The 23,110-nt window shown below is 40.5% G+C and overlaps 1 protein-coding gene across 1 annotated transcript in view; it reads right to left on the bottom strand.

Annotated features, from left to right (window-relative positions):
* Positions 1-23,110, bottom strand: part of CNTNAP2 (contactin associated protein 2) — a 1,198,489-nt gene that overhangs the window by 239,206 nt on the left and 936,173 nt on the right. The window contains exon 14 of the mRNA XM_038760181.1: positions 17,052-17,208. Coding sequence (XP_038616109.1) covers positions 17,052-17,208 — 157 coding nt within the window. The remainder of the gene's footprint in view (positions 1-17,051; positions 17,209-23,110) is intronic.

Raw genomic sequence — 23,110 nt, 5'->3', positions numbered from 1 at the left:
TGATGCGAAGGTGGGTGGCAACCACTGGAGATTCCTGAGTGGGGAGATGCGGACTGAATGCTTTTTTAAGAAAAATAATCCAGGCAGCAGAGAGAAGTAAGGAGAGTAAGGAGAGACAGGAGGCAGGGAGATCCACAAGGAGATTAATGCACTAGTTGAGGCGGGACAAAAGTGGTTGGATCACCGTAGTGGCAGTTTGAATGGAGAGGAATGGGTGGATTTTAGTGATCCTATGAAGGTAGGATCAACAAGACTGGGTGACACTGAATATGTGGGTTGAATGACAGAGATGAATCAAGGATAATGTCAAAGGTATGGGCTTGAGAGATAGAAATGATAGTGATGTTGCCTACAGTGACAGGAAAGACAGTGGAGGGGATAGGGTTTGGGTGGAAAGATGAGTTCTGTTTCGGACATGTTAAGTTTGAGGTGTCAATGGGACATCCAAGTAGAAATCTCCTGAAGCCAAGAAGAAATGTGAGACTGCAGAGAAGGACGGAGGTCAGGGCTGAAGAGATAAACTTGGTATCATCCGTGGAGAGATGGTAGTGAAGCAATGGGAATGACCGAGTTCTTAAAGGGAGTGGGTTTATTTAGATGGACTGTGAAGGGGGACTCTACACAGTAGAGTTGTACAATGCTGTAAGACATATCATGCTTGCTTTATGTAATATCTCCATTTCATACTATAAATATCCCTTTCTTGGGAAAGAGATGTTTCTTTAGAAATGCTTTATATTATATGCAAAATGCAGCATAAATTTAGGTCCTCAGTAATGTCCTTGGAAATAGTGGTGATGATTGTGTTAATTTATTTAATTCAAAATACACCTAAGTGCACAAAGTATGTATTTCTTTCCATTTGCAACCAATATGGCTTTCATCAAAGCTTTACTGCAATAAACTTCTTGTATCTATTGAGAATGATTAGTGTTTACCTTCATGTAACTATTGCAATTGATCAGTGGTGATCTGCTTTACTATTTACCTTTAAAATTGTCATCATCTGCTCCTAGGTATCAGCCAAATTAGTCTTTTGGCAGCATTTTACACAGAAAGTTGGGTCTATTTTGAAACAAAAAATTAAAACCTGAAACCAGGAGCTTGAGATTTCACTTAGAAGTATTATAATTTAATTTTATTTAAGCAGACAAACAATAAGAACTACAATTACAAATACATCAACATTAGAAATGATGCACCATTTCTAGTGTTGACATCTCTATAAGTATTAAAGCAGGAGGAAAGAGAATGCCCCTTGGAGAAAAACAACAAAACAAAACATGGAAATTGAGCAAGGACAAGAGAATAATAATGGGCAAAAATACAGAGGGGCATAAAACTCTACAATCAATGATATTTACTGACCATTTATTGTAAGTAGAGAACTATACTAAGTACTTGGGAGAGCAACATACAATAGAGATGGTGTCTTCATCTCTGTGACAGTGAGTCATTTTCAGCCAAGAGAGAATCCACAGAAGCAATTAGGAAGAAATTAAGCTCACCACTTGTGATAGGAAATTAGAAAATGCCAAATCAGGAATGGCATTTGGTAGAATCTCTCAAAGCAGGAGGTATGCCTCAGCTTAAAATGCTGGCAGACAATTACTGTACAGACCACGAACAAGCACTAACTATATGAAAAAAGGAAAGACTGTGGAGATCTTTGAAACTATTATTCAACAGATTCCCTCTTCCAAAACCCCAGAACCTTTACCACATCAAGAATGACTTGCAACTGCACACCAGCAGAAAACAAGCACGATTATACTCAGGGTACATAATTGTAACGCACACCCATTTCCTCCACAGCTTACAGAAAAATGCCAAGAATATCAAATCCCCAGCTACTTCACAGTCATCTATTCCAAGGAAGTGTTTGGTTCTGTAAAATTCAATACTGCTGTCAATGCTCTTCGCAAAACTGAAGCCTGACAATATACAGACCTCCTGGTAGCAAAACACTGCAAAGGCACCAAGGAAATCACCCACGTTCAAAAAACAGCTCATGCCAAAGCATAAGTCAAAGCAACTCTAACCCATCAATGCTGCCTATAGCCATTTGGAAGCCCCTGTCCAACAAATTCACCTGGGAATGGGGAATCGAACTACGGAACACCTCTTTTATTGCTAACTGTGCTATATTTAAAGGAAAGAAAGCGCTGAATTGGAAACGAAAACACAAGAACTGCAGATGCAGTTGCCATTTAGTTCAACAGGAAACTTCTGAAGTCCAGATGGATATGCAGTGACCTCTGCCCCGAAGAGATCCATTCTACATGGTGAAGAAATCAAAGAAGAAACGGACAGCTTTATTTCTTCCAGCCAGGAAGTAAAGAAGAGCAATTCAAGGGGGTGCAAGGAGAGGAGGAAAGCAAAATGTAAAAAATTACTGTCACTGTTTTCAACAGAAATCAATAATAATCAAATAATAAGAAAATAATGATAATTACTATTGCGGCATTTAAACATTTGCAGAGCCAGGATTAGAACCAGGTCGTTCTGACTCTCAGGCCCATGGTCTACCCGCTGGGCCACCCTGATTCTTTGCCATCAGTACTGTTTGGATCTGAACCTCACTGACATGTGCCAGAGAAGAGAAGGTGGAAGCCACAATAATCCAAAGAACAAAGTTTCACTTTGAGGAGCATATTCTAAATAAAGAAATCAGATTGTGTACAGCTGATGATTATTCCACACCAATAAAAAAAAATGGGAAGGAGGATGTACATTTGACTTCAAATAACAAAAAGCATTTTCATAAGAAGAAATTCCGTATCTTACGAAAAAGCAATGACAACAAGTTACAGTTTGCATTGGGCTCTAGAGTTTGTCAAATGTGAAATAGTACTACTACTAATTGTGACCGCTAATGTGTTCAGTTCTGAGCACTGGAATAAGTACAAGATAGTCAGGTCAGCACAGTTCCTGACCTGCGTGCGGTTCAGTCTAAGTTGGAGGGAGAATATGTATTCAATCCCCTTTGACAGATGAGGAAACTGAGGAAAAAAAGTTACAAACCAGGTCCTCTGTTATCATCATCATCATCCTCAATGGTACTTACTGAGTGCTTCCTATGTGTGGAGGACTGTACTAAGTGCTTGGAAGAGTCCAGTGCAACAGAATTGGCAGACACGTTCCTTACCCACAACGAGCTCCCAGGTTCGGTGGTAAAATGGCATTCATAACCCAGGGTACTTATTTATCTGGAAAGCATACACCTTCAATATATTTTTAAAAGATAATATTTCATTTTACCCAAGAACTGGCAAAATGATGAACAACAGAGTAGCTAAAAAACAGTTTGGGGGAGAAAAAAAAATTGACATGCCGTGACTGTTAAGTGATTTGGAAATAATTCTGAGCAGCACACTGTAGTAGGGATTGCAGAGGGAATATTATACATTCCACCTTAACACCGTATTTTCTGTCTTTCAAGAACTATGCCTGGGAGCTTCAAACCCTAAATTATGCTGTAATTGGCAGGCAGCAAATAGCAATTTCAAGTTCCCAGCTAAGCCAAGGCCAATGGAAGAAGACATTTATAATGGCACAGCCTAAAAACGGTGCAGCTTGAAAGATTATAAACAAATTGAGCTATAAACATAATGTCAGAACATTGAAGAGAACAAGAAACAGTCTTCTGTTATCATTACAGAACTTTAGTTGGGAAAAAGAAACGTATATGTATCTTTACAAAATATTAAATGTTTACTCACCAATTACAAGTAACGGCTTGCAGTGGACAGCTCAAGAAATTGTGAGGATATTTAAAACAAGAGCAGACCAGGAAGGAAATGAACTGCTTTTCATTTTTTCATTATGCATAACATCTCTCATATAAAATTACTGGCAAAACACAGCTACATATTGCTCTCAGTTTGTAAACACAGGCATATGTCTTAAAATTATTTTCATTTCAATTAGGACAATTTCCTGAATGTTTTCTTCAACGGGAAGATGATCTAGTTAAAAAAATGAAATGCTGCCTCTTTCGTATGTTAACATTTTCATGGTGTTTTTATGGGTTTGTCTAATAAACCCCCTTTTTATGTGCTACTAACATCTTGGAGAATCATAAGCCAATGCAGAAAAATCAGGAGATACACTGAGGTTTGGGAAAAACTTTTATATCCTTTAGGTGATTGCACATGGCTTAAACAGGCTGGGATCCACCATGCTGTGGCAAACCATTTTCCTCTGGAGATTGCGACTCACAGAACCCCAGCTATCTTGCAGGGTTTCTAGTTGGTTTTCAGGTATGTAGAAACACGTGATTTGATTAATTGATTGACTGATTAAACTTACTGAACTTTCTGACAAATTCTGGTCTTCACTGGAGGCACCAGATTCTCCGGCACACGGCCAACTGGCACCTGCTAAACAACTATTTGGCTTAAATGACATTTCACTGCTTTGTCTTGGACTTCAGTAAACGTTTTAATTCACCAGCTGCTTACCTGGCTTACCCAGTGCCCTTTTTTATGGTATTTGTTAAGTGCTTACTATGTGCCAGGCACTGTACTAAGCACCGGGGCAGATACAAGCTAATCAGGTTGGATACAATCCATGTCCCACATGAGGCTCACAATCTTAGTCCCCATTTTACAGATGAGGTAACTGATGCGCAGAGAAGAGAATTAACTTGCCCAAGGTCACATAGCAGACAAGTGGCAGGGTTGGATTTAGAACCCAAGTCCCTCTGACTCCAAGCCCCATGCTGTGTCCAACTAGGTCAGGTTGCTTTCGGAAACTGCTCTCTTGCGATCACTCTGGTGCAGTCTACAACTTGGTTATATTATACTCTCCCAGTCCTTAGTATGGTGCTGTGCCCACAGTAAGCGCTCAATAAATAGGATTGATTGCAGTCAGTCGGGTCATTACTCGGAGGAAGCTCTCCTAGATAATCACCAAAAATCAGGGAAGTGAGAGCCCAAGGCCCAGGGCAGAAGCAGTGTGGTCTTGTGGATAGAGCACAGGTCTGGGAATCAGAAGGACCTGGGTTCTAATTCCGGCTCCACTACTTGTCTGCTGTGTGACCCTGGACAAGCCACATCATTCTCTATGTCTCAGTTCCCTCATCTGTAAAATGGGGATTAAGCATGTGAGCTCCATGTGGGACAGGAACTGTGTCCAACTCAGTTTGCTTGTATCCACCCCAGAGCTTAGTACACTCTCTGGCACATAATAAGCACTTTACTAATACCACAATTATTATTATTATTATTATGTTTCCATCCCTGATCGCTCTCTGCAGTAACACCCTTCCTCCTGCCTTCAGAATATCTCTACTTCATTGGCCTGCCTCAAAGTTAACACCTTAAAGTTTATATGTCCAAAACAGAACTCCTTATCTTCTCACCAAATCCTGTCCTCCCTATGATTTGTAATACATTACGATCAATCAATTCACTTTTCCCTTCACTGTTATTTAATTGTAGCCTCCTCCTCCTATCTGTGAAATTTCAAAGTTGGCATCACAAACCTAAAAAGGGTTCAAATTACCTACATTTCATTAAATGTACCAAGAGTCCTGGATACTCTGTTCTTTCTCCCTGGTCAGTCATGGGAAATGATGCGTCTTACAGTAGGGTGCCTTTCTAATGTTACATTACTATTACTCTATAATATGTGCTGAAGGACCTCACACTCTACTCTGCACACAGTAGGCACTCAAATGCTGTTGATGATGATATTAGTTTGCTTGGAGAATGGAATCATTTCTGCAGCAGAGAAAGCCAGGCTCCTAAGAGGCTAGCACTCTACAACTCAAGCTGTGAAGCAAATAGGCCAAAGCCAAGGTAGAACTTTTTATTTTCAAGAGCCCTGAGGATTCGGGAATGGAAGGGTGTGGAAAACAGAAACCACAACATCACAAGGAAAATGGATGCTGAATTTGAAGAAAAAAAATCCATTTACAAATGGACTGATGAAAACTGCTGGGAAAATCTTCTGAGCACTGCAAAGGAGAACATGTTGAACTGTGTGAAAAAGGAAAGTTCGGAATCTGTTGATGGACTTTGAGATTTCTGAAGAGCTACATGAGAAGATGGGGTAGGGGGTCTTCTGATTGCTCTGTGGGTGGGCTGTGGGGAGGATGGGTGGGGGCCTCAAGGAGACACTCTATTACCTTGCTCTCCCCAGTTTCCTTCCCTGTTCCACCGAAAGGCATAGTGGCCATCAATCAATTAATTGTATATAGCGAGCGCTTACTGCGTGCAGAGCAGTTTACTAAGCCCTTGGGAGAGTGCATTACAACAGAACTGGCAGGCACATTCCCTGTCCACCAGGGAATACTTGTACATATTTACTATTCTATTTATTTTGTTAATGATGTGCATCTAGCTTTATTCGTTCTGACGACTTGACACCTGACCACATGTTTTGTTTGTTGTCTGTCTCCCCATTCTAGACTGTGAGCCCGTTGTTGGGTAGGGACCGTCTCTATATGTTGCCAAATTGTACTTCCCAAGCGCTTAGTACAGTGATCTGCACACAGTAAGCGCTCAATAAATACGACTGAAGGAATGAATGAATGGGCTTACAGTCTAGAGGCGATGTCATCAAATGCTGATGTCTGACACTGTTTTACAGGTCAATTTGTCTCTTCATTTAGTCTCCCTCCTCCCTTTTCTCTCCAAACTCCTTTGAAAAGGTCGCACACATTCAATGCCTTCACAGCACTTCCCGTCAACTCTCTCTGGCAGCCAGAGAGACTGGACTCTCAAATGTCACCAATGACACCTCACAACTAAGTCAAACGGGCTCTACTTTATCCTCATCTTCCTCAATCCTCAGCTGCTTTTGACACTGTGGAACACTCCCTTCTCCTTAGAGCACCATCTGTTCTCGGTTTTTTGGATTCGGTATGTTCTTGGTTCTTCTACCTCTCCAACTCGTTATCCTTTGGGGGCTCCTCATTTGCGGCTCATCCCCTGACTGTAGCTGTCTCACAAGGAATATGGACTTGATCTCCTGCTCTTCAACCTCTACACTCACTCTCTTGGAGAATTTATCCATTTGCATGACCTCAACTACTATCTCTATGTGGATGACTCACAAATCTATCTCCCTAGCCCTGGTATCTTCCCTGCTCCTGATCTCTACTTGGATGGCCTGCTAGCCCCTCAAATTCAATATGTGCTCATTTTGAATTACTCATCTTCTCTCTCTCTCTCTCTAATGGCATCTGCTAAGTCTTATTAAATGCCAGGCACTGTACTAAGTGCTGAGGTAAAGCTAATCAGATTGGACATTGTACCTGTCCTGCATGGGGCTCACATTCTTAATCCCCATTTTACTGATGAGGTAACTGAGGCACAGAGAAGTTAAATGGCTTCCCATGGTCATGCAGTGGACAAGTGGCAGAGCCAGGATTAGAACCCACTTACTTCTGACTCCCGGGATCATGCTCTATCCAGTAGGCCATGTTGCTTCTCCCTAAGCCTCCCAACTTCTCCATCTCCAACGACAACACCAACATCCTTCATGACACTGAAGCTGGCAACCTTGGAATTAACTTTGACTCCTCACTGTCATTCTGCTCTCACATCCAATCTGCTGATCTTCAAAATCATTTCATGGTTCAGTCCCTTCCTCTTGACCCAAACAGCCACTATCCTGTCTCATAAGCCAATTCGCCTCCTGTTGTCAGCCTCCTCACTGATAATTGTGATATTCAATTAGGCACTTACTACGTCTCAAGCATTACTATGCGCCAAGCATGGTACTAAGCGTTAGAGTAGTAACAAGATAATCCGGTCCGATCGATATGGGTTACTGTTGCACAAGGGGCTCACAAAATAGGAAGGGGAGGTGTTTCATTTTCCTTATAGAAATGAGGAAACTGGGACACAGAGAAGTGAAATGACTTACCCTACGTAACACAGAAGGTAAGAAATGGGACCGGGATTGAAACTCCAGTCCTCCAACTCTCAGGTCTGGGCTTTTTCCACTGAGTCACCTGTTTCTCCACCCTACGGGATTCCTTGATACAGGAAACTAATCTGACCAAGAGAAGCAGCAGGGTCCAGTGGATCGCACATGGTCTTGGGAGTCACAAGGACCTGGGTTCTAAACCTGGCTTCACTACTTGTCTGCTGAGTGACCTAGGGCAAGTCACTTCACTTCTCTGGGAAGCAGTATGGCTTAATGGAAAGAGCATGGGTTTGGGAGTCAGTGGTCATGGGGTCTAATCCTGGCTCCGCTACTTGTCAGCTATGTGACTTTGGGCAAGTAACTTAATTTCTCTATGCCTCAGTCACCTCCTCTGTAAAATGGGGATTAAGACTGTGAGCCCCACGTGGGACATGGAATGTGTGTCCAACCTGATTAGCTTACATCTACTCCAGCGCTTAGTGCGGTGCTTGGCATATAGTAAGCACTTATATACCATAAAACAAAAAAAACCCACCGCATGATGTCGGAGTGACAGTGGCTTTAAAATACATATAAAACTAGATACTTAAGTTGAGTTTTTAAATTCAGGTGGAACTTTAATTTTGTTCAGAACCCATAAATCAAACCTCAAAATATACTTTCTCTAGATCCCGATGCAATATAATCTCAAAAACTATTTCGGTAACATAATTCCAAGATGAAACTGACCAAAAAATGGTACAACATTTGATGTTGAAGGGATGTAAATGAATGCAGATTCTTAAATATACTGGGGAACAATTTAGGTAGAAACATGTCTGCCAATAATGTGTTTTAATAAAAAAGGAAAAGAGTGAAATTTACATCAATTACCGGACTTTTTCATTTCAAAGCTGTCTGATGGTTTAATGATGTGCATATGAATTGACCTGCAAGGTAACTCTAAAGTTAATTTTGTAAAGTGGAGAATTTCCAAAGTGCTGTGAAATGTGATTTTCTACATAGGGTAGAAAATATTATTAGTAAACAAACTACAGATGACCACTAATGTGATTACTAAGTCCTCCCGGCAGTTTGGCTCTTTAACTTAAATTATGCAGTTCTGCAAAGCATTCTGGATGAGCTCAGGCTGAGAGGTGGTGTGGTTTAGGGGACAGAGCAAAGAGCAAAGGCCAAGGGGGTTGGATGACCTGAGTTCTAATCCCAGCTTGACCTCCCCAGCACTTAGAACAGTGCTTTGCACATAGTAAGTGCTCAACAAATGCCATTATTATTATTATTATTATTATTATTATAAAACTAAGGTTTTGGAAGAGTGAAACAGAGTTAGTAAACACGATCACTCAAGGAGTTGACAACAAAACGGGAGAGACAGACATCAAAATATAACACCCGTAGGGGGAAGCAACAGATTTTTAAGATATTCTTTCCAAGTAAGGTAACAGAAGGAAGGGCAACAGGCAGCAGAATGAGTCAGGATGAAACAGAGGAACAAATATTCAACTATTTATTCTATTTCATCTTGGCTCAATCACACTACAACTGTTTGTTGCTCTTCTTCTTACTCCTACCATTCATAAATAATTTTTGCATGCCTGACAGTTTCCCATTAGGCTGTAATTGATTGTTTAGAACAGGGCAGTACATGTAGACAAATAGCTTTAAGAGATTGATCAACTGGTAATGAATATGGATTTACGGATAATCTTATTTTTGTTATTCAACTGAACAGAGATGATAATAGATGAGTGAATTATCAAAAATTTCTGTTAGAGATTGGCAAGTGCCTATCTTCCTGGTTCTAGCAAATTATTTATATGATTAAAGGGGACCAACTATTGTGATTTCATTCATTCAATCGTATGTATTGCACACTCACTGTGTGCAGATCGATGTACTAAGCTCTTGGGAAAGTACAATACAGCAATAAAGAGAGACAATACCTGCCCACAAACAAAAGGAGAATTATTAACAATTTTAATGCCAAACTAATTTATCTGCCTCCAAAAAGAAGAGTATATAAATAAATTTTGAATGAAAACTGGCGATTGAAACTGGATTTGGGAAATGAGAAAGCAACAGTTTCTAATGTGAATCAAGACTGGGTTGTTTTAAATCCACTTCAATATGAACTTTATCAACACTTCACAATGTGCTAAATTACATTTTGGCCAAAAACAAAATTTTTAGGAAAAAAGTTACTGAATTCCCCACAGTAGTTTAGAAACTCTGATGACATTAATTGGGTAGAAGATATGAAAACTACTTTTCTGAACAAAACTACAAAGAATTTGAGTCTGCTTATCAGAAAACAGTACAGTTGAAATATCTCCTTATGAATACTGCAAACTAGAAGTAGAATCAGTTGTCTGAGAACCTGGGGGTTGTTTTCCTGGAGAACCTTTTTTTTTTTTTTTGCAAAAATGAGCATTATAGTATGCAGCAGGGATACATACATGCCCCGATTGATGCCCTGGTGCTTAGAATAGTGCTTGTACCACAATAAACCCTTAACAGTTAGCATAATAATAACAGCAATGCATGCATGCATTAACGCATGCATTTGTTAAGAATTTACTATGTGCCAGGCATCCTACTAAGAGCTGGGGTGGATACAGGTTAATCAGGTTGGACACAGTCCCTGTCATTCATTCAATCATATTTATTGGGCGCTTACGGTGTGCAGAGCACTTAACTAAGCGCTTGGGAAGTACAAGTTGGCAACATATAGAGATGGTCCCTACCCAACAATGGGCTCCCAGTCTAGAATCAATCAATTGTATTTATTGAGCACTTACTGTGTGCAGAGCACTGTACTAAGTGCTTGGGAAGTACAAGTTGGCAACATATAGAGATGGTCCCTACCCAACAGTGGTCTCACAGTCTCAGACAACAAAATAAAACATGTAGACAGGTCAACTCACAGTCTCAATCCCCAAAAGTTCTGGAGATGAAAGCATGTTCATGACATTAAGGGCAGTCACATACTGGAGAGGGCTGAACTTTGGAATAGGGGCTCCTGGTTTACACTTTCAAGTTTCTCGAGTGCTTGTACTGACCCTCAAGAATCACATGAGCAGACAACAAATACCAGCATTTTGTCAATTTCTTAAACATTTCTAAAGGAGATTGTCATCAGGACAGGCAGGGATGATTTCTGATATCCAGGTGCCAGGAGGTGGAGAAAACTGGCGGTCCACCCTGCTCCCAGCCCTGGCAGCTGCCCTTCAAAAGAAAGCCTTACACAACTCATCTGTGAGATCACGATTTATGCCCTGCTATCACTTTGGCCCCATAGAGTGGGCATCTTTGCCAAGTCTCAAAATGGTGGCCATTGTTGAGGGAAGCCATGGGGTCACCAACTTTGAGAGGAACTCTACGTGTATGTGTGTGTATTTCTCCCCCTTGTAGAGGGGGAGAAATCCTACACGGAGTCACAGGGGCCCCGTGAGGTGATAATTTTATTCACTTACTGTCTGAAGCCAGCCTTAAGGATAGTTACTGGCCAGGCCTAAAGGAAAGAACATGGACCTGGGCGCCAGGGAAACTGTACTAATCCCAGCTTCACCATTTGCCTGCCGCGTGACCTTGGGCAAATCACAACTTTTCTGGACTAATTTCTTCCTTTATAAAATGGGGATTCAATACTTGTTCTCCCTCCCCTTCAGACTGTGAGCACTTTATGGGATAAGAACTAATTATCTTGCATCTACGCCAGAGCTTAGAGTGGTGCTCGGCCCCTAGGAAATGAACAAATACCACAATTGTTTTGATTTTTAAGGAAGGAAGGGGAGTGGTGAGGGACCCTAGCTTTAGAAAGCAGCTGCTGGGGAATTGAATGTTATGTCTCAGGTCCATTTCTCCCACAAGCACTGCCCACCATTGCACAGCCGTGTCTTGAAGAAGCAGAGACCTAGTCAAGTAGACATCTAGTAAATTTGAAACTTTGGGATTCTCCTACAGATGGAAAGGGAAATGAGACATGGGAAAGGAGAGAGGCACTGGGGTGTTATTCTAAGTAGTTATGCCAAGCAGAATTTATTCAAATTTCATATTCAAAGTCATTTCTAGACTGTGAGCCCACTGTTGGGTAGGGACTGTCTCTATATGTTGCCAACTTGTACTTCCCAAGTGCTTAGTACAGTGCTCTGCACACAGTAAGCGCTCAATAAATATGACTGATTGATTGATTGATGTCATCTTTGATGCTTGTCTCCCTGTGCAGACTGTGTGTTCCTTGTTATCAAGAAATTTCTTTGATTTGTATATTTTTGCATGTTCCCAATTTCCTAATATAGTGCTATGTACACTTTGGATGCTCAGAGAATGTTAGTTAGAAAGATAACAACTGTGGTATTTGTTAAGAACTTACTAGATGACAAGCACTGTACTATGTGCTGGGGCAGATACTAGATAATAAAGCCCCACATGGGGTTCATAGTCTTAGCAGGAGGGAGAATGGCTACTGAATCCCTTTTCTGCAGATGAGGGAAATGAGGCACAGAGAAGTTGAGTGGCTTGCCCAAGGTCACACAGTAGATATGCGATGGAGCTGGAATTAGAATCCAGGTCCTGTGACTCTCAATCCCTTGTTCTTTCCACTAGGCCATACTGCTTCCCTAAATTTTAGTACAAGATAGTAAAGTAATAGTTTAAAGAACAGCCTATTAATCTTACTAGGGCTATAAAAAAGGAAATATTTGCATCCAATAGAGAAAGGTTTTGGCTTCTGATAAACAAAAATTAACTTGCCTGGGGCCACCTGATTTATTTTTAGTACTAGGCAAAAAAATCCCAATGTATTTATTGAGTGCTCACAGTACACAGAGCACTGTACTAAGCACTTGGGAGAGTAGACTATAAAAGAGATGATAGACAAGTTCCCTGCCCACAGTGAGCTTGTTACAGTTTAGAAGACAAGCTTACAGTCTAGAGAAACTGTTTGGTCACCAATTTTAGAGAAAAAGGTGAAATGATCACCAAATTATCAATTTCAGCAATTTGTTTTGTCTTCCAGTGGCCAGGAATCACTTCCCCACATCCCATATGACATTTATCTTAGGAAGGCAGCACTTAGAGAAATAGAAATCCTATTGTTCCAGGCCCAAATTGTGATTTTTCTCTTACTGTCTTTTTCCTTGTCATTCATTTAAATTTCTCTCACATCTGGTATCTTTTCTACGTGCTCTTCTTGGTTGCTCTATCCATTTTCCTCCAGATTACTAAATAACTTAATCCCTAAAGAACACAACAATTTTTTTAGATGCGGCCCTATTTATTCAAGACCATACATATACTCTTTACATTAATCCTCCTTTTTTCTGTCAGGCAATATTGTTTGGGAGCAGTGGTCAGATTGCATTGACATTTTGCTGACATCTCCTCTCATGCTCAATTTCCTTTCTCTTTTGCCACAAGCCAGGAGGTGAAAAGATGTTCTGTTTCAGACCCACAGGATTATAACCAAAAAAATCCCCTGCAGATGATTGTAATGCATCATTTTTCTTACGAACCTCCATAAAATTTAAAGGGCATAGCATTTCCTCGCAGTTCTTTTCCATGCAACTCAGAAGATAAAAATAATAATAATAATACCAGTATTCTGTTTGGTACTGATACTACACTGAGAAATCAAGCAAATCCCTTAAATATGCTCCCCTACCTCCTCCATCCATATCTGGTGCAGCTTCCTAAAGAAAGACAGTCTACAGTATAAACCATGCTCCATTTACTCACAAATAATTACTATTATTTGATTAGTAAATGAGGGTTAATAAGACCAGCACCTTTACTTCAAAAAGTGTGTAGTCATTTCTGAGTGCCAATCCATCACATTTGGTAATTCTCTTTAATAGACTTCTAGGCCAGATGAAATCCAAGTAGTACATGGGGCAGACGGATGCTGCTTTATTAGGATAAATATTGAATAAGTAATGGAAACTATATTGTTGATCCTTACAGAATCAGCTCTTCCCCAGTTGTACCACTTCTTAACATGCAGTAATATAAAAAAAAACATTAATGAAAACCGCATACTTGGTTCGTAATTCCCTGCCCAAAATTCATAACCCTGGAGAGCATTTTGTCCTAGGTGCCTTGGCAGATGAAGGGCAGCACAGGGAGGTAATTGAGAAAAAGCATGGCACAGTGGATACGGCACAAGCCTAGGAGTCAGAAGGACCTGGGTTCCACCACTTGTCGCCCGTGAGACACTGGGCAAGTTAGTTAGCTTCTCTGTGCCTCCATTTTGACATCTGTAAAATGGGGATTTAGACTGTGTCCAACCTCATTAATTTGTAACTACTCCAGTATTCACTGCTTACCATTTGCTAATCTGGCACACAGTAAACTCTTAACAAGTACAAGAAAAAGGTAATTCTTAGATATTAAGGCTCATGACCAGTGCTCCAACAAGGTTAATCTCCTGGCTAAGTCCTCTAACCATGGGGAAAAAGGCAGACAAAGACTGCAGGCTTTGATACTGCTGTGTTACCTTCCATGGGTACTTCAAACTTCATGGCCAAGTGAGCGTAATAAATTGGGAAGGTTTTGGAGAGTTGTCTGGCTCTCTTCCAGGGCTACTGCAAATACAATAATAATAATAGGCACCCAAGCAGTGCCAAGCACTGCTTTAAGCACTGGGGTGGATGCAAGCAAATTGGGTCCGATGCAGTCCCTGTCCCACATGGAGGTCACAATCTTAATCCCTATTTTGCAGATGAGGTAACTGAGGCACAGAGAAGTTAAGTGACTTGGCCAAGGTCACACAGCAGATTTATGGTGGAGCTGGGTTTAGAACCCAGATCCTTCTGACTTACAAGCCTGTACTTTATCCACTAGGCCACGCTGCTTGATTTGCCCACCACACTGAGAAGCAAAAGTCATTGAGAGATGGTGATTATTGGACTTTCAAGAATGGAATGGGAGATTATCAAGAGCATTTAACCTAGCTGGGAATTCCTGGGTGAGAGAAATGGACTGACTCTATGTCCTTATTAAGAATTTGCTGTGTGCAGATCAATGTACTAATTCCTGGGGAAAAAAAAATAGACAGATGAGAATTAGACAAGATCCCTGGTCTCTGGGGACTCACAAAATGTGCAAGAGGTCAATAAATATCACTGAATGAGAAAGACTCAGATCTTCTGACTTCCAGTTCTGTGCTTCTGCCATTAGGCCCAACTTTCTATATGCAGTTGGTTCTATTCATACACACTATTTTCCTTGATCTTCAGTTCTCTGCAGGTAAGAATCTAGGTGATTATTTAATATAGATGCTGAAATCCAAGGACGAGCCGAACTCATAAGATATTCCATCATAAAAAAAATTCTTAGCAGAATTGAAGTCTGTAACTTTTTTACTGAAAAAAATTAGCCTTTTAATTTAGCCTTGGGATGCTTTTATTCCCCAAGTGCTATGTGTAAAATAAAAAAGCTATCAAAAATATATAAAATTGTTTTTTTCTAAGTTGACATGGTTTTAGCCTAAATTTTCAGTCTGTTACTTCCTCAGAACAGTTTAAGGCAATCTTCTCTATTTCCTCTTTGTCAAAAGCAGATAGTTAAGGAGGTGCTATTAACCATTTGCTGAATATCAAATACCTCTGTTGTATTGTACAATCCCAAACACTTAGCACAGTGCTCTGTGCACAGTAAGTGCTCAATACAATTGATCAAATTATAAAACAAATTTTATTAATTACCCTGTCTTTGCTCTTTCCTTCCTTACACACTCACTCCCTGCAACCCATGTGTCCTGCACACTTTCCTCTCTGTAAACCAATTTACTGCGCGTGCTCTTCATTCCACCTCTTTCCAGTCAAATCTCTCAATCAAGCATATTTATTGAGCGCTTACTATTTGCAGAGCACTGTCTAAGCACTTGGGAGAGTTTAACAGAATTAGCAGACACACTCCCTGCCCATAACGAGTTTATAGCAACTCTCTCCTATTCTCCCAACTCTCCCACACATGTAGGTCCGCTGTGGGACCTGCCCAGATGATCCATACCTACCTGTGGGAACCCTTGCCCATTTACAGGATTTCATGCATTACTAATTGTGTCAAACTGGCACAGGGAACCTTTGCATTAGCACGTAACAGGATTGACAGATGCAGTGCAGATCTTTCCCCACAGAGAGATGAGCCAGAGAGACCCTATTTCCCCTGGAAAATCACTGAAATAACCCTCCTGGGAGTGCTTGAGCTGAAACCAAATCCTCTGGCTTTATTCACCTTATTCTTTAGACACAGCATCTCAGTGCAGCATAACAGGCATATTCTCAACTTGAAAAGAACATATTCTATTTTCTAAAAAAGAAGAAGTACTAGAAGAGATGTGAAGCTGCACCACCACCTATTAGATAATCTTCCAGGCTAAATCACAAGCCATGTCCAAAGGCACAATCTTACCTCAAAATCCTACCCTTGCCTACATCATTGCATCCTACCATTTTTCCATTTTCCCTTGAGAATTGTGTCAAAGGTTTTAGAAACAAATCCTATTACTATGTGGCTAAAAGACAAATAGAACCTGTTAGAAACACGCCAATTCTCTCAATACATTTTCCCAAACAGATACTGTCTTCATCCTAGACAGGGTTGGCAAAGGAGAGGGTAGAAAATTCAGTCTTTTAGTTAAATCTAAGAGTAAGGAATTATTTTTTGCCCAAAGACTAAAATAAAGCATTGAATGAGGTGATTGGGGGATGGGGATGGGAGAGATAACTTATGAATTTGCTCTGTTTTGGCACAGATCCATAGAAGTAATTCTGCTCATGGCCTTCAGAGCCAGATTTTATTGTTAGAATATCACTTTCATTCCTCATCCTGAAAAGCTCAGTCTATTCTAAGGCTCATTATTTTTTGTGCCTATGAAAGGCTTAGAGCAAGACGGCAGCAGCACACTGCTAAACTCACACCTCTCTTGTCTTCCAGTTAGGTGTTGCTCCTCAAATGATCAATTAGCCAATTTCAAATCTCTATAATCCCTTTCCCAGGCACTTTCCCAAATTTCCACTCCTTTAACTTAGTCAAGAGATGAACAGTAAGACACCGGGCTTTTGTGCTATCTCCTAGAAAGGCGATTTGTATTTCCAAAGCGCTCCGTACAGTGCTCTGCACACAGTAAGCGCTCAATAAATACGATTGAATGAATGAAAGGCACTTACCACTGTTTATAATCAGCGTCGCAGTTGCAGTAGTACTTGGGATCAGTGCAGTTCCGTTCAATGCCACAAGCACATTTCTGAATTCCAGGTCCAGATCCACCCCAGTAGTAATGCTTCTCATTTGACTTTCCAACCCACCAGGTGTAAGGATTTCCATCTGAAAAAATGCACACAGCTGGGTAAGCTAAAACATTTTTTTTAAAAGAAGCAGAGTACCATAATACCATAACCAGATCCATGACTGTCAATCCATCACATTTACTGAGCGCTTGGGAGAGTACAATATAACAATAAACAGACGCAATTTCTGCCCACAACGAGCTCACAGTCTAGTGGGGGGGAGCTTTTTAGAATTTCCAGCTAGTCAAAAATGTCAGTTATCTAAAATGGTATTTATTAAGTACTTACTATGTGTCAAGCACTGTTCTAAGTGGGTAAGCACTCAATAAATACGATTGATTGATTGATTGGGTAGATACAAGGTAATCAGGTTGTACACAGTCCCGTCCTACAAGGCGCTCACAGTCTTAATCCCCATTTTACAGAAGAGGCAACTGAGGCACAGAGAACTTAACTGACTTGCTCAAAGGTCAAACAGCAGACAAGTGGCGGAGTCAGGATTAGAACCCAGGTCCTGAGACTCCCAGTCTCGAGCTCTATCCAGTAGGCCACGACTGCTTATCCGTGGCTTCATAAACCATGAGGAGGCCTCCAGTAAAGTCCCTTTACAAGCCCTCTAAGGCTTGTGAAAGGCCCCTTCACACTGAACCCTGTTGTGCTTCCAGAAAACTGCTGATTTTATAAATACACAGAGCACTCTTCAAAGCTTTGTTCAAGAATACCAATTCTCTAATAATTAGGTACCAGGAAAACACTGCAAAAAGTTAAACAGAGAGCTTTGTGAACACAAATCTCTCACTAAAATCTGCTGCCATGTAAGTGGTTCAGCAGCTTGGAACAGTGTTGTACGGGAGAACAGTCAGAAAGCAGTGTGGTCTATTGGAAAGACCTCGGGCTGGGAAGTCAGAGGACCTGGGTTCTAATCTCGGGCTCCGCCATTTGCCTGTTGTGTGACATTTTTTATTTTCTGGTATTTGTTAAGCACTTACTATGAGCCAGGCGTTGTACTAAGCACTGGGCTAGATACAAGCTAATCACGTAGGACACAGTCCATGTCCCTCATGGGGCTCACAGTCTTGATCCTGCTTTTAAAGATGAGGTAACTGAGGCATAGAGAAGCAAAGTGAGTTGCCCAAGGTCACACACCAGACAAGTAGCAGAGTCGGAATTAGAACCCACGTCCTTCTAACTCCTCAGCTCACACTCTACTCAACAGGCCGTGTTGCTTCTCGACTTCTTGGGCAAGTCAATTTGCTTCTCTGTATGTCCATTTCCTTAACTGTAAAATGTGGATTCAACACCTGTACTTCTTCCTATTTAGACTGTAAGCACCTAATCGGACAGGGACTACGTCCAACCCGATTAACTTGTTTTATCCCAGTGCTTAGAACTGTGCTTGACACATAGTAAGTGCTTAGCAAATGCAATAATATTAATACTAACAACTAATATTGTAATAATATTAATACTAACAACTAATAATATTAATACTAACGAGGTCTTTCTGTACCTACCAAATATTAGATTGTAACCTCTCCAATCAGGTAGGTAGAGGCCTTAGTCTGTACACTGACCAAGAGCCTAGCATAATGCCTTGAGAGAGTAGACAATTCATACCATTGATACTAAGCAGATTAGAAAAATAAGTGGAACAGAAACAAATCTTGCTAGGCCTCATGGACTTGCACAATAATAATAATGATGATGATGACGGTATTTGTTAAGTGCTTACTATGCATCAAGCACTTTTGTAAACCCTACGGTGGATTCAAGCTAATCATTCATTCATTCAATCGTATTTATTGAGCGCTTACTGTGTGCAGAGCACTGTACTAAGCGCTTGGGAAGTACAAGTTGGCAACATATAGAGACGGTCCCTACCCATCAGTGGGCTCACAGTCTAATCAGGTTGAACACAATCCCTGTCCCACATGGGGTCCCAGCCTTACTCCCCATTTTACAGATAAGGTAACAAATGGCTTGGATTATGTTCCTACAGAAGTTTCAGGAAGGTTGGCTGGTCTAATTTAATAATAATAATAATAATGGTACTTGTTAGGCACTTACTATGTGCCAAGTACTGTTCTAAGCAATGGGGGTTATCAGATTGTCCTATGTGGGGCTCCCAGTTTCAAATGGGTAGATATTAGCTAATCAGGTTGGACACAGTCCCTATCTCACACGAGGCTCAAAGTCTTAATCCCCAATTTACAGATGTGGTAAATGAGCACAGAGAAGTGGAGTGACTTGCCCAAGGTCACACAGCAGACAAGTGGCAGAGCCGGGCTTAAAACCCAGGTCCTTCCTACTCCCAGGTCTGTGTTCTATCCATTAGGAAATTATACTTCTTTTTGTGTGCTCTCCCCGCAAAAATAGACATTGGGATTTTCTTAAACTATTCAGGGACTGTAATATTCAACTTCTTAATGATAACAACAATAATAATAATTAGAGTTTATTTTAAGCACTTAGATAGGTACAATACAGTACGAAGGCTGGCACATAGTAAACACTTAAATTACCATAATTATTAAGATTAGAGGACCTGGGTTCTAATCCTGAGTCTGCCATTTGCCCGCGGTGTGACCTTGGGCAAGTCACTTACCTTCTCTGTACCTCAGTTTCTCATCTGTAAAATAGGGATTCAATGCCTGTTCTCCCTCCTATTTAGTCTGTAAACCCCACGGAGGGCAGTGACTGTGATCAACCTGATTAACTGGTATCTACCCCAGCCCTTAGATTGGGACTTGACACATGCCAAGTGTTTAATAATAACAACAACAACGACAAAAACAAGCAAAGTCAGAGGAAGTTTCTAGGAGACAGGAAAGGTCCCAGGGATAAAAGCAAATCTGACCCTTCGCTAATATAACCAAATGCTAAATCTGAAAGTAAATAATTATTTTTTCATTCAATTTCATTTGAAACGTGGAAGTTTTAGAATAATATTATAAGCTTCTTTGTTAAAAACTAAAGATCTGTCTTTTTCAATTTGTATGCTAATTTGAAAACATGGTATTTTTTTGCTATTCAGACTGTTACCTGCTGACTCTGGGGAAAAGCAAACAAGTATACTCTATCCTAGGGGATTGAGGAACTGTTTCCTCCCCGCCTGTCACCACCCTCCCCACCCCCCCAAGAGAACTTGTAAGAAATACTTCCAAGAGTTCAAGAGAACTTTCTTAACCTCAGTTTATCAAGATGGTCATTAAGCAAATTAAGTAGGTGTAAATCATTCTAACAAGGACATTAGGTAATAGTGAACATGTTCTAAATTGGGAGGAACTGAATTATCAAAGTAAGGTACACTGTAATGAAAGGGACACAATGTGGACTGAATTAAACTTAATGGTGTTATAATGTCTATAGCCATTTAAAATCAAAGAAATCTTTATTATAAGGCATGGGTGATTAAACAGGGAAAAAGAGAGAAAAAGAAAAATGAGAATGTCGAATCCAGATCTGAAAGAGCAGATAGCCCTCTGGGAACTTTTCCCAAAAAGGAAAAAGTTGTTCCGGGAACATGAAGCCAAAATTCTCTCATTTCCTAGAACAGATTAAGTATCTTAGGGAATTGTCTTCAGCAGTAGATACTGCTGGGACTTTTTTTTTTTTTACAAGGTACTGTTAATGTGGCTCTGGGGTGAGAGGAACCAGTGATTGGGGCTATCACCGGAAAAATATAAATAATAGTATTTGTTAATCGCTTACTGTGTTCCAAACATTGTACTAAGCACTTGGGTAGAAATTAAGTTAATCAGATCAGTCACAGTTCCCGCCCCAAATGGGGCTCACAGTATAAGTTGGAGAAAGAACAGGTATTTAATCTTTCCTGCCTCTAAATGCTGCTAGCCTGCAAATTCCTTCAGGGCAGGAATTGTGTCTACCATTTGCATTGTGCTCTCAATCCAGCAATCAAAGGTATTTATTGAGAGCTTACTGTGTGCCGAGCACTGTACTAAGTGCTTGAGAGAGTACAATGCAACAGAATTGGTAGACAAGTTCCCTGCCCTAAACGAGCTTACAGGCTATAGAAAATGTGCTTAGTACATTGCTCTGCAAGAAGGAAGATCTCAATAAATATTACTACTTGAACCAACTTTGTTCCACTCTCTCTTTCAATCCCCATACTCAATCTCTTGCTAAATAAATCCTGTTGGTTTCTCCCCTCCTCAATTTGTGTTCTGCTTCTTCCTCTCCATTTGGACAGCCACCATCATGGCCCAGGTTGGTCTTCAGTTCTGGTCCTAATACAGCCTTAGTTTACCTCACCACTGTCCTTGCCTCCAGTCCTAAATTCACTCTGCTACCGGGATCATAATTCTAAAATATCCTCCGGCACAAAAGTCCCCCTAGTTCTGAAAAATCTGCAATGGTTATCCATTCCTTTCTGCATCAACCAGAAACTCCTGGCCACTGGCTTTAAGGAACTCAATCAGCTTTCTCATATTCAGAAATGCTTGTTAAGCACTTACTATGTACCAAACGCTGTTCTAAGCACTGGGGTACCTACAAGGTAATCACGTTGTCCCAGGTGGGGCTCACATTTTTATCCCATTTTACAGATGGGGGAACTGAGGCACAGAGATGTGAAGTGCCTTGCCCAAGGTCACACAGCAGACCTCTTTAGCCATATTTATCCCAAACTGATGAAGAAAATTGCTACCCAGCCATGTGTTGCTTTTGTGGCTGGGGATGGCTGAAGAAAACTTCCAGTTTTTAAGATGTACAATCAGGGTAGTAGGTAAAATGAGATGTTTGGTCCACCCTGTGATTGAATGGAAGCAGCTGAATGGACCTGAATTGAAATGAATACTGCTGATTTGATTTACATTGTACCTGGCTGAATTGCATCACATTTTGCTAAATTTTATTGATTTGAAAAAGAGTCAAATGAAATGTATTACATAGAATATGTGACAATCTGAGTGGGATTGGCTTGAGATTATATTTATTAATTGGAAATAAACTGCTCTGCAACATATTCAAATAAATTGATTTCACTGAATTACCTTTAAGAGATTCCAATTAAAAGCTGATTCTGGAGAACGGAATTTGGTTCAGTTGAATCAAATCCTATTGAACCATACAGGGCTGAATTAAATTTCAATTATTTTATCTGAATGGGGTGAATGCAAATGGATTGGATAAGATTTAGTCAGATTGATTTGGGCCTACTTCTGTCTCAGTATTCTCATAAACACATGCACAATTTCTATTAATGGCAACGAGATAAATTTCATCCTCAGGAACATGAGCAAATTTCCACTGACTAATTATAGCAAAATGTGGCCTGATAGAAATCAGGATGAATAGAATTCGAAAAATTTCATTTTAATTTATATTAGTCCTTTTTTAAAGAATCTTTCTTTCTTGGAAATGCAACAAAAACACACAAAAATGGACAGATTGACACAGATGAACCTAGACTGAATTTAGGGAAGTGACTGCTTTGCATACCTAAAAATCATTGATACTTTTGGTATTTGTTAGGTGCTTACTATGTGCCAGGCACTGTACTAAGGGCTGGGATAGATACAGTATAAGCAGATTGGACACAGTCCCTCTCCAATATGGAGCTCACTGTCTACATAGAAAGGAGAATGGGTGTTTAATCCTCATTTTCCAGAGGAACAAACCACTTTCTCTGCTTTGGAACTGGACTCTATCTTCAAACAGGGCTTGCTTTATGTTTTGATTTGAAGTTTACTGATACACAGTAGAAGTATCCCAGAATTGTAGAAATTTGAATTCTATTAAACAATCGCCAAATTAGGCTGCAATTACTGTATCAACATTTAACTGCAATACCAATCTTGATTTAGCCAGTGATGAGGCATATTCTTGTCCATGGACAGTAACTATATGCCAAGCACTATACTAAGCCCTGGGGTGGATCAATATAAGCAGATTAGACACAGTTCCTGAGCAATGTGGGG

The sequence above is a fragment of the Tachyglossus aculeatus genome, chromosome 18 (assembly GCF_015852505.1).
Source record: "Tachyglossus aculeatus isolate mTacAcu1 chromosome 18, mTacAcu1.pri, whole genome shotgun sequence".
In the NCBI taxonomy this organism is placed as follows: Eukaryota; Metazoa; Chordata; class Mammalia; order Monotremata; family Tachyglossidae; genus Tachyglossus; species Tachyglossus aculeatus.
Note: the sequence above shows the minus strand (reverse complement) of the source record. Positions and strands in the feature narration are given on the sequence as shown.